The 17,282-nt window shown below is 37.8% G+C and overlaps 1 protein-coding gene across 1 annotated transcript in view; it reads right to left on the bottom strand.

Annotated features, from left to right (window-relative positions):
• The window catches only part of THSD7B (thrombospondin type 1 domain containing 7B), a 241,494-nt gene that overhangs the window by 93,140 nt on the left and 131,072 nt on the right, over window positions 1-17,282 (bottom strand). The window contains exon 12 of the mRNA XM_062498438.1: window positions 2,320-2,514. Coding sequence (XP_062354422.1) covers window positions 2,320-2,514 — 195 coding nt within the window. The remainder of the gene's footprint in view (window positions 1-2,319; window positions 2,515-17,282) is intronic.

Here is a 17,282-nt window from a genome sequence, read left to right as displayed (position 1 = left end):
ATACCATCTCCAAAATTTTTGAGGACATAGACCCATCAATTAAATAGAATAGAAAATAAACAGAATAATATGAAATTACATTTCTGAATACTAACAAACATATATATTAAATATTATCAGCTAATACATACTGTACACAAAAATTATAGGAAGCGTTAAAAATACAGAAAGGGCTTTGTATCCATAATATGGTGAATTAACTGCCTGTATTAATTAACTGAAGACTCACCTAAAAACTGTGTTTTCATTATAATGGGCTTGAATTTTGATATGTTCTGTAATAAGTCTTTCACTGAAGTAATGCCTATTTTATATGTAGATTTGATAATGAATTACAAAGTAAAATGAATTATACTATTAAAAATTGAGTGGAGGGCAAGCAAATACTTAGCAAACAATTAGAAGATTTCCATTAAATGACATTAATAATGAACTCTTATAATGAAGCCAAAGCATTCACTTGAGCACAGACACACGCAGTTGATGAACAAGAGGTACAATTCATGCACACTTACAGAGAGGTGAAATGCAAATGGATAAAGGACTCTTAACATCACAGAATAATTTTGAAAATAACAATCTCCTTAAATCTTTGGTCCAAGTTCTTGCAGATGAGATTTTTTTCAAGAGTCTTGTCTACCTCTATTTTTCAAGAAGTATTTATGCAAATACAAGTTGGCACCTGTCTCACTGACTTCCCCTTTTGAGAGGGGGCCAAAGCAAACCCAGTGTCTGGTTTGGTTGTCCCTTGCTGCTCTCTGGGGCACTGTCACATCCCCACCTGGGACACTCACTGCATGTTCACCACTTGTTTTTCAGGACCCCTTCCTTGGGCACGGGCTGAGACCACAAGCTCCATCCTGGCAGGAAAAATGAAACCCAGCAAGGACAGATGGGGAGAGACTGGTGGTGGTTAGTCACAAATGCAGTGCAGGTGAGAGACAAACCAGCAAAACCTGGGCATTACAAACCATTTTTGGTGCACTTACTTGAACAGATCTCCATCTGATACAGAGCAGAGTAAGAAAGGGGATAGGTAGGGCTGTACTGTTTCGTAACTTGCACAACATTCATAAAGAAAAGGTCAGATTTAAAACTACCTGTAAGTAATTATTCATTTTTTAAATCTATTTTTTATAAGTTCAGGCACCTATTATTTTGCTGGGGATCATTCATATCTCCTACTATAAACATACAGGCACTGGTATAGAGAACATTTTAGAATATTTAGCCCTTTGCCAGAAACTACAGAGCATTGTATAACACTGGGGGTTTATGTGAAAAAGAAAACTTTATCCTTTAATGAGCCACACTGAAAACAGCAGCTTGAAACCAGTATAAATGTATGCTGTAATTGTTAGTTAGTAAAACACTCAGAACATTCCAGCAGTAGCAGAGCAAGAAAACAGCCATGCAGCCAAGGACAAGTGAGTCTAGGAGGAAGGAGCAGTGGTGGCCACCACATTTTGCTGCCCTTCAGATCCCAGCTTTTATCTCAGCAGATATTCTTACAGCAATTTTAGCACTCTACTCCACAGTTAAAATGTCTGAAGCTTCACCTCTATTAAAGGAGCAAACTCAAGCCAGGTACATCTTGGCTCTCAAACACAACATAGAAACACGAAAAGCTGTGAGTGTTGAGAAGAAAAATAACAACAAATTTCTTGTAAACCACGTAAGAACATTTAATTCACTTTTATTTGATTTAACTATGCACGTGGGGGAAGACAACTCCCAGCAAAGCATGCAGTTCCAAATTATTCATGTTAAGGAGTTTTAAAGCTTTTCAGTTTGGTCAGCATTCAAATAACATAATAACAAACCTCGACAGCAAGTATGGAAGACTGCTCCATTAAATGGTTCGAACCAATGAGTTTAATGAATACATGTAAAAGATCAAACAAAGCTGTTCTAATAGTACTGCATTTTCTTGATTTATGGTACTAATTTGCCTTGTTGAACTGGGGCATACTGCTGAGCACAAAACTCCCAGTTTTAAACTTCCTCCAGAAAATCACACTGATTTGTACTCTTGTATATGTATTTTCTGCATGCTTCCCAGATAAATATATCAGGTAAACTTGCACAAAGCATGGTCACTGTTTAATTTGGTTTATATCTAAAAACTTTCCACCAGAGAGTTTTTCTGCACTGCTTTTGTACTGGAATATGTATAAGGCTGGCAGGGACCAGTGCCAGATCAAAAACCAATTAAGCACAGTAACTATCTATCTATCTGCATTCTATCTGGATTTTCCCACCAATCCAACACTCCAGAGGCATTATTCCCAAACAGACAAATGTTGTAAGAGGTTATACCTGTGAGCGACCGCCTCCTGCTCCTGGTTGTGTCACAGTCAGAGGAGCAGGCTGTGAATTTAGACCAGGGGGTGAAAATGCAGTCATCCTTGCAGGGAATGAGGCATTCCTGGACGAGGGCTGGCATTGCTCCTGCCCACTGCACGCAGTCACCGATGGCAGCAGAGCCACCCTGCTCCGACAGGCATGTCACAGCTGCAAGCAATGGGACAGAAATCTTTATGTTCTTGCATATAAATATTGTATCACACGCTGGGCAGTCAGTCCTGGCGATCCACGTGAGATTCACTCCCCTGGATTAACAGAATAAAGCTGATTCGGTTTTAGGGCATTGTTCATGTGCCACTCAGTGATGTGCTGGAAGCTTCACAAAACCATAAAGACACATTCTTATTTGACCACTGTGTTATCTCAATGATGATATAAACTCTATATTCTCAAGGAGGCAGTCATTTTAAAGGTGGTGAGGACACTTTAGCTAATGATACATTGTACAACCAAGCAAGAAAACAGGTAGCACTGGGGCAATGCGCCAGAAAACATATTTGGTCCTGGCCAGGATTCACAAGCTGTGATGCACTTGCTACTCATGGAATTGAAAGTGCTTTAAAGTGGTAAAAAAGCCCCTAAAAATTAGAAAATAAAGCTTCTTTCTTCAGAACTGCTATTTTTTCCATTTTTGCGATGAAGGGAATGACTGAGCAGATGCTACAGCTGAATGCTTCTTGCAGCAAGGTGTAAATTCCAAGTCTGGCCCCTCCATACGGAGTTCCCTAAATATTGTGATACCTCTTATACTCTCCCACTTTGTCTGCTGTCCTCTTTTAGAACTCATAATTAATTTTTCACGGTGGGTATTGGTACTGCATAGCCACAACAGAGAACAAAAGAACTTAATGTATGAAAATGGAATTAATGTATGAAAATGAGTCACAGGAAGCCTAGGATAAAACTTGCTAAAGTCAGTGAATTAATAGTGATTATAATAAATAAAAATAGCCAGCACATCATGAAGCCTTTCATCTCATTAATAATAATTAATTCTTACAAAACCTCCAAGATTATAGGCTATTTATATCCTCCAGTGTAGGTTAAACAAAGCAAAGGTAGGTCATGGCTTGATTAAGGTAATAAACTCAGGGACAGAGTAATGAACTGAATTTGGTGAGAGTTTAGTCATGTTGGGTTCCCTGATTCTAGGCAAGTCCACACATAAAGCTACTGAGGATGAAATTATTTAATCCAGATTTTATTATTGAACTTTAACAACCTGTAATATTATTTTATGACAATTGCTAAATAATTCAGGTTTTTGAGGCTACATATATTTCCCTTGTTGCCACCATTTAATGTAAGAGTGCATGAAAAGAAAAGTAAAAAGAACTCTGTTTTCTTACAGTTAAAGGATTTACTGGGGTGTAACCCTGCAATGATTACACGTGATTTTTTGGGTTTCGACTACAGTACTGTATGGGAGAAAGGAATGGGCTGGCAGTCACCTGGAAATAAAAAAAAAAAAAAAAAAGAAAAACCATCTTATTAAAATGTAATTAGATTCTATGGAAAAAAATCAGCATTTTGAAGAGCATGCAAAAGACAAGCAATTGTTAAAAGTCTCTTTAGAGTCAAGTGACAGCAAATCAGCATATTAATAACCACCTCTAAATTGCTGATCCTTCCACTTCCAATCCTGTGACCCTTCCCAGACTGGGAGCCCTCCCCCTCCTCATTACAGGACAGAGGTCACCCCTCTGTGCAGGGACACGGTGTAATTGCCCTCTTCAGGAAGGTTAAACAAGTGAGAGACTCTGGAGCCCAAGGTCTGCATAGCCTCATTACCTTCAGCAAGGACACCCCAGGTTTGGCAACACAGCTGTGACCACCTGAGGTCTGGCCAAGGGGATGCAGAGCATCTCCTCAGCATCACAACAGCATCTGGCAGGGACATGAACATGGTCCTCCACTGGCAGCCCCACGCAGCAGGAACTGCAGAGCAAACCACCCCGCTGCAACGCTCACTGGGAGCTGGCAGAAAAGCACAGTTCATTCCTGACATTGATGAATAATGTCAGTACAAGTGATGGGAGTCCTAGGTATCAATGTTAAACCAGACACCCCACTGCTGTGATCAGTTATTATCTAACCACCTGATCCTCTGCACAAACAGCCACAACTTAAAGCATACAAATAATTGACCAAGTTCACCGAGCCTATCCGGATGCTAAATATATAAAGGCATATGAAATCAGGGCAAATATTTGACAGAGATCATGGAGCTTAAAGAAACTATTGACAATGGAAACATGAGAGAAGAAAGTTAAATTAAAATAACAAATAATATAGTGGATGAGATATGCATAAGCATGGTGACAAGAAGGGGCAAAAAAGAATATTTAAGGTATACTCTAGTAAGCGATAACACCTAAAGGAGGGGAAGAGGAGGAGGATCTCCTGTGACTCTTGCTACACAATTAATAGCTGGCTTGATGTGAGCTGCATGAACTGCTAAAATAAAGGAAATGATAAAGCAAAAGCCCATTAGGGCATTTTTAACAGACTGGGAAGGGGCAGGGAGAAAGCAGCAGAGATGATGGACCCAACTCCAGTAGTTCCATCAGGAACCAATCCTCTCATTTCTGCTTCCTGCAAACTTCCTAGTTTATTTAGCTTTAACTTCTATGAGAAAAATATTTTCATATACAGGCACTACTGGAAAGAGAATGAGAGAAATTTGTTTTCAGTGAACCTTCTGGAAAGTAAAATTATTTATCCTTGGTGGCTTCAAACGACTGATTGGTTTGGCTCATATGTGGTTTATGCTGCATAAAAAATATTTCCCCTTAATCCTCAGTTCTGTCACAATGGTTTTAAATAAACTCATACTGCAAAGCTATTTCTGTTATGTCAACATCTCTTTTGTTTTTTCTAGTGGGATACCCCCAGAGAGAAAATGCAGTCCATTTGCAGTCCTATGCACTGAGAAAAAAAATCAGAGTAATAAATCCCTCCTAGCCACAATGTGTGATTTCTACCATCTCTGCAGTATTTAAAGTAGACACAAACATATGAATAAAACAGCTAATAATAGGACACTGCCAGATAACGGCTTTCAAATTATAATACTGATTCCCATGAAGAGAGGAAATGCAGGATTTCCTTTTGAACTACCACTATTCTTTTTCATTACCACCAGTCAACCCCACCAAACTGGAATTAAACACTTGACACCAAACTGTGGGATGACATTGCAATGCAGTTCCACTGATATAAAAAGAACTGCTGTCACAAAAAAATAAAACCCAAAACACTTTCTCTTGTAATGCTAAACATGAGATCATGAATTAAACTGAAAGATAACCAGGTATAAGAGGATGAAAGAAAATAACTCTTTTTCAGGGAAAGGCTGGAATTGTTTAGCAGAGTGTGTGGATGCACTTGTGAAGGTGCCAATGCAACATAGCAATTAATATGAGCAATGAAAATAGCTGCAGATGCAACTGCTTTGCTTCAAGGCTTAAGTCAAGTGTTAAATGTAGAGCTTGGGGAGCAAATTTTCCTTTCTTTTGCTACAGGGCCCTGCCAGGAGACTGAGCAAGGACTGCTAAGGGGATATTCAGTGTGACAGTCTCTGTCTTCTGGCTTCACATTCCCACCCACAAGAGCGTGTCTGTGTGCCAGCATCTCAGCATATGGCACACACAAGCATATGGGAGCTACATTCTGTAACTACATTTCTCCTAAATTGAAAGTAAATAACAGAAACTTCTCCTATAAACTTTTAGATGGTGAAATCAAATGTTTGTACACTGTCAGATTGCAGAGGCACTGAAAGCATCCTTTGATGATGTTACATCATCACAAAAAAGTGTATCAGCATCAAACTGAGGGAACTCAGGTGCTCGTGCCTGACTTTGAGCATTGGAGATGATCCTTACAAAAGGAATTATATTGAGAATTAAATATTACAGGCACAGCATTGCGTCCAATAAGGAAGCATAACATAAATTTAATTCCCCTTAAGTAAAAATCCAATTACAGACAGCCTCTGTAATCATATTCATTTACCAAAGTTACAATCAATTTTCCTTTAAAAATGCATTCCAACAGATTCCAAAGGGTAAAAAGCTAAAGACAGAGTATCAACTATGAACCAGTAAAATTATATTGTACCATGGCACTTTCAATTTGAGAAAAGTAAATTAGTGTTTTCAAAACTCTGGAATTAAATGTCATTAGAACATCTGAAAACAATGACTGATAATTCCAGGAAGGTACACTCAGGCCAAACACTAAAACTAAAGCTATGCAGTAGTGCAAATCAAATGACTGGAATTAGTACAGGAACAATAGGATGAGCTATGAGGCTAGACAAGAGCTTTAATGCCAAGAGCTGTAGGCAAAATAAGGTCATAATCTTCCCTGTATTCAAATTCTAAGAATGGCTGAAAAATCAAACCCAGCATGTAGAAGTCAAAGAAATTATTTTAATATAGATGTTTACCTTCCTGTTCAGAAAAATCCCCACTTCTGTTGCATAATTATTCTTGATATCCCTCAGTATAATGAGAAAACACATCATTTGTTACACTAGTGGCAAGTGAAAAAGAAATTAAGGGATAATATATTAGAAAATTAAAGAATAAAATACAAGGGTCTACACTTGCTCACTATAAGTATAGTCCCATAACCCACTACGACCTCATTTATTTTCTATATTGATGCTTCTTCATACTTATAACAAGTTTCTTCAGAATCCCAAGTGGAACATTTACACTATTATTGGTATGTTAATGCAACCCCAAATTACAGCAGGCCAGAAGCAGACATAATAGAAGACATAAGATAAGGCTCTGCTGAGACTCAGGTTGAAGTTTAAAGTCCTGGTTCTATAAGGACATAAATATACACCTAACTCCATTCCTGTGGCAGCCCCCTTGGATGCAGCAGCACTTCCTGACGTGAAGCATGTCCAAAGCCTGGACTTACAGAAGCACACCATAACCATTAAAAGTATGTCTGAGGAAAAGAACAGATGATGCCAGGAAGGACATCACAGACACAAATCTCATACAAACAACCAAGGAAGAGCAGGGAGAACCAGTTATTCAGCAGGAAAACTGTCTCCCAGGTCACAAGTTTCCCATTTTGTAATTATTAATGATATTGACAGTAGTGCTAAAGGGCTGACAAATGCCACCGAGCAAACACAGAGCTGAATAAACACAGATCCCAACCAACAGTCTCTATAAACAAACAAGGGGAGCCCGAGATGAGCTTGGGATGCAATAAAGATGGTAAATACCAACTGAAAAGATAGGAAAACAACTGAAATGATTTGCATGAAAAGGGGTCAGGGAAGAAATGGGCAGAACAGTTGGGTGCAGAGCATTAGCATGGAGAAGAGATTTCAATGGGAAAGAGGAGAAGTTTGGATAGAATTAGAAGGAAGGGAGAAACCACATGCAAATCTGTGAACATCCTACTCAAGCTAAAGGTCCAGGTTGAAGCTACTCTTTAGGCTGGTTTCTCTCTGCAGCCTTTCCACACCAAGATGTGCATGGGGTTAATGTAGGCACAGAAGCCTCAGGAGTCCCAGCTGCAGCTGAGGGCCAGCAAGGTGGGAGTGCACCTCCAGTACCATTTAATGCCTTCAACTGGACTCACCTCTGCTCCATCTAAAATAACTCCTCAGAGTGCAATTTTTGTTTCATACTCGTGGATGAGGTGATCAATTATTTAGTGTGGAATACAGGATCTGAATTGCTGTAGGAGCTGAGTTACACATGTCAATTTTGCCAAGCTGTGTGACTTGAGGTTTTATTTTTTCCTCATTTGTGAGCCAAAACTGCCCACTGTTTGAGGAGGAGCAGGAGAGAAGTACATTGCTGTAAAGCCCATTCCTCCTCCCACCCACACACTGAATGCAGAACACAGGATTGGTATATTAATGTTGAGCACTATTTTCATACAAGTGTTTTCTTATTCTAAGTGGTTCACACTCTGCCTGGCAAGGAAGGCAAAATAATATGAGCTTCTAATGTTTCAAATTTACTTTGTCCAGAGAATAACTGCAATCTGAGTGCTTCTACATAATGCAATCAGTCTAAAGAATCTTTCACAATTTTTCCCTTTCCCCCCTAACATTATTATAGGTTTTGAATTGCTTTTACTTTCACTTTCTATTAAAAAGAAAATCAATGGAAGTGCATTAGATGATTAATGATAGAAATTATGCTCCTTTCAGAGAACATAGAATACAAAAACATGCTAATTTTTTTTCCTCCTTCTGTGGCCCACAATTACCAAAATCACTCGAGTTCAATTTCTTTGTAGCGCCTATCATCAAGTTATATTTAAGATGAATTATTTATTGCACAACTTGAAAATAAGACTAAGCCATCCTGCTATAAATACATGCGTTGAGATGACAGCAAACACAGAGAATCAAACATGCCAAATAACACAAGAGAGAGAACATGGAAAACAAACATAACATTAGAGTATTTCCAGTAACTCAAGTTGGAAAATGACTGAGCTGATTAAGCAAGCACTTGCTTTCTTCGCAGTGAGGCACAGACACTAAATCCAGACATATTCACACACACACGTACATATTCACAGCTGCCCCAACATTAGATTTAAAATATGATGGTCCAAGGTAACACTTCCAGACCCGAGTCCACCTTTCCTCCTCAGCTCCCCATTCCCCAGCTCTGGCTCTTCTCATTTTGGGATTCAAAACTCACACTGCTCTTGCTCCCTTGCTCAGGGACCAGCAGTTAAAGGCAATGGGACACACACAGGCTTTTCCAAGTCATCCTAGTCCATCTTTCCCTCATGGAAACTGCTCTCAAAGTTTTCTGAAATACCAATGCATTTTGTATATATGGTCCTGCATAAAACTTTCTACTCCAACTATCACTTTTCTACCATAAAAAAGAGATAAGAATACTAAATGCTCTAAGGTCTGAAGTCTGGCTACTCATCTCCAGCCCAGAACTGATAATGCAAGTGAAATTACTTTGACTGAAGCTAATAAAAATGCATACTCAAATAATTCATGTTATCTAAATTAAGTATCTTTCAGCCATCATACAGTATTGTCTACCTCATGAGAGAAAAAAATAAAGATACTGGACTTGAAATTCAAGGGTCAGCACAATCTAAGTACAGTAAAGACACTGTACTTAGATTCAAGGTAAGAGAGGCAGAAAGAGACTGTGAAAAATTTCCCTCCCACAGCCTTGAAAAATAAAACGTTTGTGGGTTTTCAGGAGATTTACCCAGTGGGAAAACTGAGTATGCAGATTGAAATCCCAGTAAGAGCAGTCACACTCAGATGTGTGGGAGTTCCATACATATACATATAATATATAAATAATCCATCCAGAATGGCTTTTCCTACTTTTTCCCAAACATTCCTACTGTGCAGGGGAAAAGTGTTTTTTGGAAACCCTATGTCAGGGCATCCATTCTTTGGCAGGAAAAATAAAAACACAAAATGAAAAGAAGACAAAACAAAACCAAAAAAAGATACCCAAATCCCCCAGAAGAGACTAACAGTCCAAGAAGGCTGTATTTCTAAACTGGGCATACAAAAGACCCTGATTTCCATAAGTATTAGGAGTGGTATTTCCCCTGGCTCATGCTAAATGAACTTTTTTGTGCTTGAATGAGGCAGATCCAATAGCTTTGCCTCTTAAAAATAATAAAAATAATTACATCCATCTTCCCTTCTGTTCAGACCATTCTCACTGCCAGTACATTCCTTTTTACTACTCTTTTCAAGCTAACAGATCTAAAGGGACTATTTGTTTTTTCCTTCTAGTCTCTTAAAAACAAGGCAGAAGATCAGAGAAGATGCAAAGGAAGATATCTTACAGGACATTTTGATTTTCATGATGTGAGCTTCTCTTCCTTTCTTATGGGCAGAATAAGAGAGAAACATTTCTTATCTGGCTGCTGCTACTCTTAAATTTGTACTGAATTGTTATTATTGAGGGGGTTTATAAAGCAGATTGCATTCCTGCTGAAAAAATGGGAAAACTCACAATTATTTCACCAAGAAAACAACAGATTCTATTATATTTTCTTTTAATTATTCTTCTATGAGTAAAGCATTTGTTTGCAAGCATTTGTTTATAAAGAAATTACACAATTCAAATTGTGATCACTGAGTGATCACAATAGGGTTGTTCATGTAGAGCAACATTGGGACACAGAAAGTTCTCTATCATGATTCCTTTACCATTGGCACAGATCATATAATTGATGGTTTACTTAACTGAAAGAAAAGCAGTCAAATGCCATAAAAAAATTAATACAATAGAACATAAATTGCATCAGACCCAGAAATAGTTTCCATCCTGCTGAAAGATTATTAGTATTAGTAATCTTCATTCCAGGCAACCACAGCCTGGGACGCTGCACTATGCTGCATTTTCTTTTATTACAGTCTTTCCAGTACAAATCATTTTAATCTTGGCTATAATAAATCATCAGTTAGACTCTCAGCTTATACCCTCTTTTCACCTGTGAAGTTTTGTTCATCTTTGTTGGAGCTCAGAGTAGTTTCTCCCATAAAATTGCTCTCTGTGTGAATCTTTCTTGATGCAGGCTTCTGCCAACTGTCATTACAAGATCAGAGGTTCAAATTGAGGAGCACTTAAAGCAGGGAAAGGTCATCTTTGGAAATTAAGTTGGAATAAAATTTTATAGAAGTGGAGTTGGCTATTCATACTGTGCTACTGCAACAACAGCAAGCCCACATTTACCTCACATACTCATTTGAGAGCGGCTGAGCCACTCTCAGCTAATGATAAGGAGTTATCATCAGCTTCCACCTCCTGTAAGAGCAGAAATGCCCCTGTCAGCCCTGTCCACACACAGCAGCAGCAGCAGGGGCCGTGAGAGGACAGGCAGGACCCAGGCAGCCACAGAGGGCATCACTGAAGAGCACAGCAGCGACCCAGACCTGATGCTGCTTCAGTGACTGAAGCCCAGAGGAGCAACTGACCCTTCCTTCCCTGAAGAGGGAACAAAGTCTATCTCTAGTCATGCCCAGTACTACCACAACCCTTAAAACTAAGGGAACATAACCAGAGGGACTTCCAAAATTTCCCAAAGCGGTAATTATTTCTTCAATTTTAGAATAAGTTATTTAGGAAATAAAATTCAATGCAAAACCAGCTCAGTACTTTGAAAATCCATCAAGATTCACATCACACTTCCTTTTCAGAAGCGAGAACTGATATTTGGAATTTTAAGTGTGTATTTCAAAGAAACAGTAAATAGCAGCTTTTTAATTCATCAGAAGCCCAGAGGAAAGGGAACTTTCCATACGAATGTGCTGTACTTGGGAGACCAACTCTTGCTGTTGCTATAATGAAAGTATAAATACAGCATAGCAGGAATTCATAGTAATTTGTTCCTATGAGCAAGTTTGACATGGCGCAGGCAAATAAATTCAGATTGCACAGCTACAAGAAGTAAGACATTCTCTGAGCTCCTGCACTGACATTTTGCCTTTCTTCCATCATTCACTGCGTCAGACCTTTGTCTCAATTTCTCTCTAAACCTTTGTTTTGTCCTGTCTGAAGGCCCACGCTCCAGGGTTATATCTTATCAGTTAATTAACTTTTAAAATGGAAACACAGCAAAAATGACTATATAAACTTCTGCTCATATATATCAAAGCCAATGTCAACCAGTGTGTTCCTGTGTACCTAATCCAGGAGACTTATAATAAAATCTCATCTTCCATTTACAGCCTGAGGCAATAGTAGATCTTGCAGGGAGAAATGTGAAGTGATGAGGTTTAGTAGAGCAATAACATTGCTCAACAGTTTAAATATTGGTCTAGCTACTGAACTTTATGCCAGGAGGTTCTGGCATTACATTATTAAATGCCAATATTTCATCCATGGTTTTCACTTACTCAGAATATAATGCATAATTCATTTCAGAAAAAAATAAAATTTTGCAATTGAAGTTTTTTTTTCTTCCCCCACCACCCTCCCAAAAAAACCCTTCAATGTAACACTACTTTTAAACAGATCAAGGCAGCACTAATAGGGAAGTATGGAGATTGTATGTGTGTGTGTATAACATGAGTTCTTCACTGAAAATTAATGAACAATTTAGCAACAACATCCTTGAAGCAATGAAAATCATTACCTCCATTCAGGCCTATAGGGTTGGTGCCAACAAGGAATAAAAAGAGGAACTGATTGAGCTGGAAAGTTTGAATCAACAAATAAGAAGGAGGAGGATCTTCAGAGACAACTCTGATTTTTCTGTTTTACTGACTCTTCACCTCACATCAGCAGAACTCACTGATGTGTAATTAAAACAAAAAAAAAATGGGGTAAGAAGGAATTGAACAAGAGACGGTGTTTGAAAATCATTTTGCCCACAGTTCAAAATTTCAGTGAAAAACCCAGCAGTGGAAAGGACGAAATACGGAAGAAGAATAAAGAATCCGAATGGGAAGTGTAGCCTGACAGGCTGGGAGCATCCAGCAGCCCCTTGCTCAACTCCAAGCACACCTCTTCCACCCAGAGAGGATCATACCCTCAAGATCCTGACTCCTGTTATTCCAGAAAAGTTGTGTGATCTGGCATGAAGATATATATATTTACACATCTTATTATTTATTGCCATTCTTGTTTTGTTTAAATTTATTTTTAAGGGCATTTTAAAAATTGGTTTATTAAGATGCTTTCTAAAGAAAGTTTCACCAAGGCCAATTTTTAAAAGTCAAGAAAACTTCTTATCATTTTGTTTCAATAAAATGCAAGAGAACACACTGCAGATTACCATATCAGTACTTTTGATTTACTCACCTTTTCAATGTGAAGACAGGCAATTCCCATATATAACTTTATCCCAAAGCTGTGACCTTGACTTGTAGCAAAAGTTCAATTCTATGGGTATTGGTTTCGAGGCAAAATGAAGGAAGAAAGGAGCTCTCACAGATAAGATAATAAACTGTCAGCTACAGTTTATGAAATACAACAGTTTCAAATAGATGATCTGATTTAATATATGTTGACTGTCAATTCAAAAATTATGACTCAGTCATTACGTAGCATGGTGACTACAGAGTTTGAATTATTTGTTTGTCTCATAAAGCATTAGGTGTGTGAATCAGACATCCTCACAGCCTTCCATGTAAGGTTCCAAAGTAACAGAATAATCCTAAATTAAATTAAATACCACATATTGAAGGCGTACGGTTAACATATACAAATTTGGACTTTGTCTAAAGCTAAAGAAAAGGTACTGAAAGTACTACTAGTAGAGTTACTGATTACATCAAGATGAAAAAAAAAGCTTTTCTCTAGTTGTTGAAAATAATAAAGGAATGCACAAAATGGCCATTTGAACTATTAACCCACTGTCCTAGGTACTCATACAACTGTAAAAATACAGTGAAGTTTGGAAAAAACCCCACCTCAAACCACATTATCTCCTGGGAGTGATGAGAATTGTGCTCTTGTATAAACTATATACATAGGATGCAATCTCCTTCCTTTTCTCTACTCAACTTAGTAAATGCAGTTTTTTATAATAAAAGGGGAAAAAAAAAGATGAGCTACCAACACTGATGTGTCCATCAATAAATGAGAAGTCTTGATGAAACTCCCATGTTTTCCAATACAGTAAATACACAAAACCCCCCTGAGATTCATATGGTGCTTTGAACAGATTCTTGTATCCTACATCGTGCAATATAACAACAGCTTGTTTCACACTGTTACATAAAATTACTCTAAAAAAACATAAGTGTTCACTGGAAGTAAGGACACAGGTTACATCTAAGTTAAAAGATGTAAGATTGGTAGTTCTCTCATAGCAAAAGGATGAGAAAAGATTGTTAAGAAGTGAGGAAACGTTTAACTCTCTAATGTTTCAAATGCTTATCTACCTTTCTATTGTGTATGTTTAAAATGCAGTTTAATACACTTTCCATCGAAGCTACAGTGTAAGTCTTCAGCAACATCCTCAAATAAATACATTATAGAGAATCACCTCCCAAAATCAAATTACTCTTTATCAACCTAAAATCTACCAGACCTACAACAAACACTGAATAAACAGCAAACAGTTACCTGCTACCAATATTAAACAACTCTTTTCAGAGTAACTTACATAAGGAAATAAAAAAGTGGGACCTGATTTTTGTCCCCCACAGGCTGCCCAAGGCACTGTCACTCTGAAATACAGAGGCAGTGCCAGGTGAGACACCTAAATCCCTTTCCCAAACTGTGATGTCTCCTCCATTATCTTCACATCACAGCTCATCTTAGATAACTAAGGTGTTCAAAATATGAATATATTTACTTAAAAACACACTGAAAATGTTTACACAGTTATCCCATTAACATGTATTTTGGGGTGAAACCCTGTTGTAGCCAATATTTAACAGGTGAATTCACATGACTGGAACAATAACATAAGGGGGTACAGCACTTTTTTAGGGGCATGTAAATGATGGTGAAATGCACTTCATCTATAAATTTTACATCTTTTTCATCTTCGAAACAGTTTATAGAGAATGACTGGGAAAATTTGGTGTGTCAGAGTGGAGACAGAGCAAATTCCACTCAGCATAGAGCATAAGGCATGAACAGGAACTGGGCAGGGTTTATATAAATATATTTGCATTAAAACTAAGCAAGGCATGCTGGAGAACTAGGCTGGCAGGGAAAAGAAAGCTGAAGAAAGGTGTAGCTCAGAAAAAAAGACAAAAGCCAAACTGAAAGCACTCCTATGAGGGAATGGGCACAACCACAATGGAGAAAAGCTGGAGTGTGAGAGATCAGCTGAGCTCAGTCAAAAGCTATTCACTGCTCTTGGAGCTACAACAACAACAACAACAAAAAAGGTGAAAATTAGGTCGAGTTCCTGTGGATTAGCAGAAGGCTGCAGCACAAGCATGCAAAATCAGAATTAGCAATGGGCATTAAAGGTAACAAAGGATCCTCCTGCAAATGTCTGGCAAAAACCAGGCACCCTCCCCTCAAAACCTGGCTCAGGCTCTCACCTGTCACAGACCAGGACAGCTGCATTCCTGGGAGTGGATTCCTTGCAGGGAAAGGGCTATTAAGGATTAACCAGATATATCAAAAGTGTCTGTTATAGTGAATCCTGGCTCTAGCACACTTAGAGAAACCAATGTTGATGTATCAGAGGTGAACATCAGCTTATTTTTGATTTGCACAAAAACACTGGAACAAATAATCATCCAACAGGGACAGCTATACCAAAAAAAAAGGGAAAGAAATTAAATACATCAACTTATTTTTGTACTAGGTTGATAGACACAGTGAAACAAGAAAGAACAATGGCCTTATTTTAGAATAGTTTGTTTCCTTGAGGACAAAAAATCCTAAAAATGCTCAGCACCGTGAATCCTAAATGACTTCCTTAGTAATTAAATTATATTGCATCAAAAGGCACATGCCTCCAGCAGTTTGATTTGGATGTGCACACTCTAACCAGGAGTAACTGGGTAAGCAAAGATTGGGTGGAGTTGACATAAAAACACACAGAATGCTTAGCACTAAAAAAAACCCTCTGAAATGGAATAGAGCCTTTTGCTTTATGATAATCTCTGACTATTCACCACTGTTTTATTACTGACTTTTGTTATTGTGTCTGAATACAATTTGATTTTATGAGATCTTAAATATTACCTTTATAAACATTTCATGGGATGTTGACTCTCTATCTGCAAATTGCTTATTTGCTTATTGTATCTGTTCATTGATGCCACTGCAATAGCTTATTTTTGCATTAGCTTCTTTTTTGAGTCTAGTTTATCTTCTGAGAAAACCCTGAGATGAAATTTTTAATAAGAAATCCTAAAAAAAAAAAAACAAAATATAACTGTAACTGATGAAGACATTTTCCCTTACAGTCTTCTGTTTGCAGCATAATTCAATCACGGTGTTTATGCCAGTTAACTGAGATTTCAAGAAAGCACTTTGTTTATCATTTAATCAATATGATTTGAGCAACTCAGAAAGATTTTTAAATAGTAAGCTAAATTCTGTTCACTCCTTCTGCAACTTTACCCAAGTTTCAGACTTCTGCTCAATAAAGACTCTCCACATATCATTTCTTTTTCTTCTGCCATTCTGACTGTGAAAACTCAACACCAATAAAAACCTGTGGCTGAATTCCATCTATAGAACACATTAACTCGTTTGCAAGTAATGGAAAATGACGATGACTGCACTGAGAAAAACACAACAGGATCATTGGGCTCCCCTAATCAACCTATTTGACAGCTGTACTCCTGTACCCATCACCTATTCCACTGCAAGCCAGAACATTTACATTCCCCAAAGCCTATAATGAAATTTTATTCAAATACACCCCAAGAACTAAGTATATTTAACTTCTGGAAACACATTAGGTGATTATTTCATTCACAGTAAAAATGTAATACTTGCAAAACCACAGAACCAACTGCAAATTGCTAATGTTTCATTATTATTAAGTCTGCCCCTTGGAAACACCAGCAATTAGGGTCAAATGAAACTCCATAATCCTTCTAAATTTCTTTCATGGTTGCCTCCAGTATTTACAGTTACCTGTGAAATTCATCTAACAAGGAAAGACAGGCATCTTTGAAAGGCTTCAGATAAGACAATTTGAACAGGCACATTTTGCTCTGTTTCTCATCAAAGCATTTAAAATTACAAAGTTTATGCTTTTATATCGGATTTGCAGAGTATTAACTTTTAAATAAGCTTAAAAAGGGGGCCAGATACATAATCGAAACCCAAAAATTAATAAAAAGCAACCATCTTCCTATAAACTCTACAATTAATCATTGTGATGAACAGAGAGGAAGCAATGAATCTCACCGTGCCATAAAGCTGATGTAGCTCTTCTTTTCACACACCACACAAGTTAATTATTATGAGCAGATGTGCTTAGATTACAGGAAA

The sequence above is a fragment of the Cinclus cinclus genome, chromosome 9 (assembly GCF_963662255.1).
Source record: "Cinclus cinclus chromosome 9, bCinCin1.1, whole genome shotgun sequence".
Classification (NCBI taxonomy): Eukaryota; Metazoa; Chordata; class Aves; order Passeriformes; family Cinclidae; genus Cinclus; species Cinclus cinclus.
The sequence above is the reverse complement of the archived record's forward strand: the minus strand, read 5'-3'. Positions and strand labels throughout refer to the sequence as shown.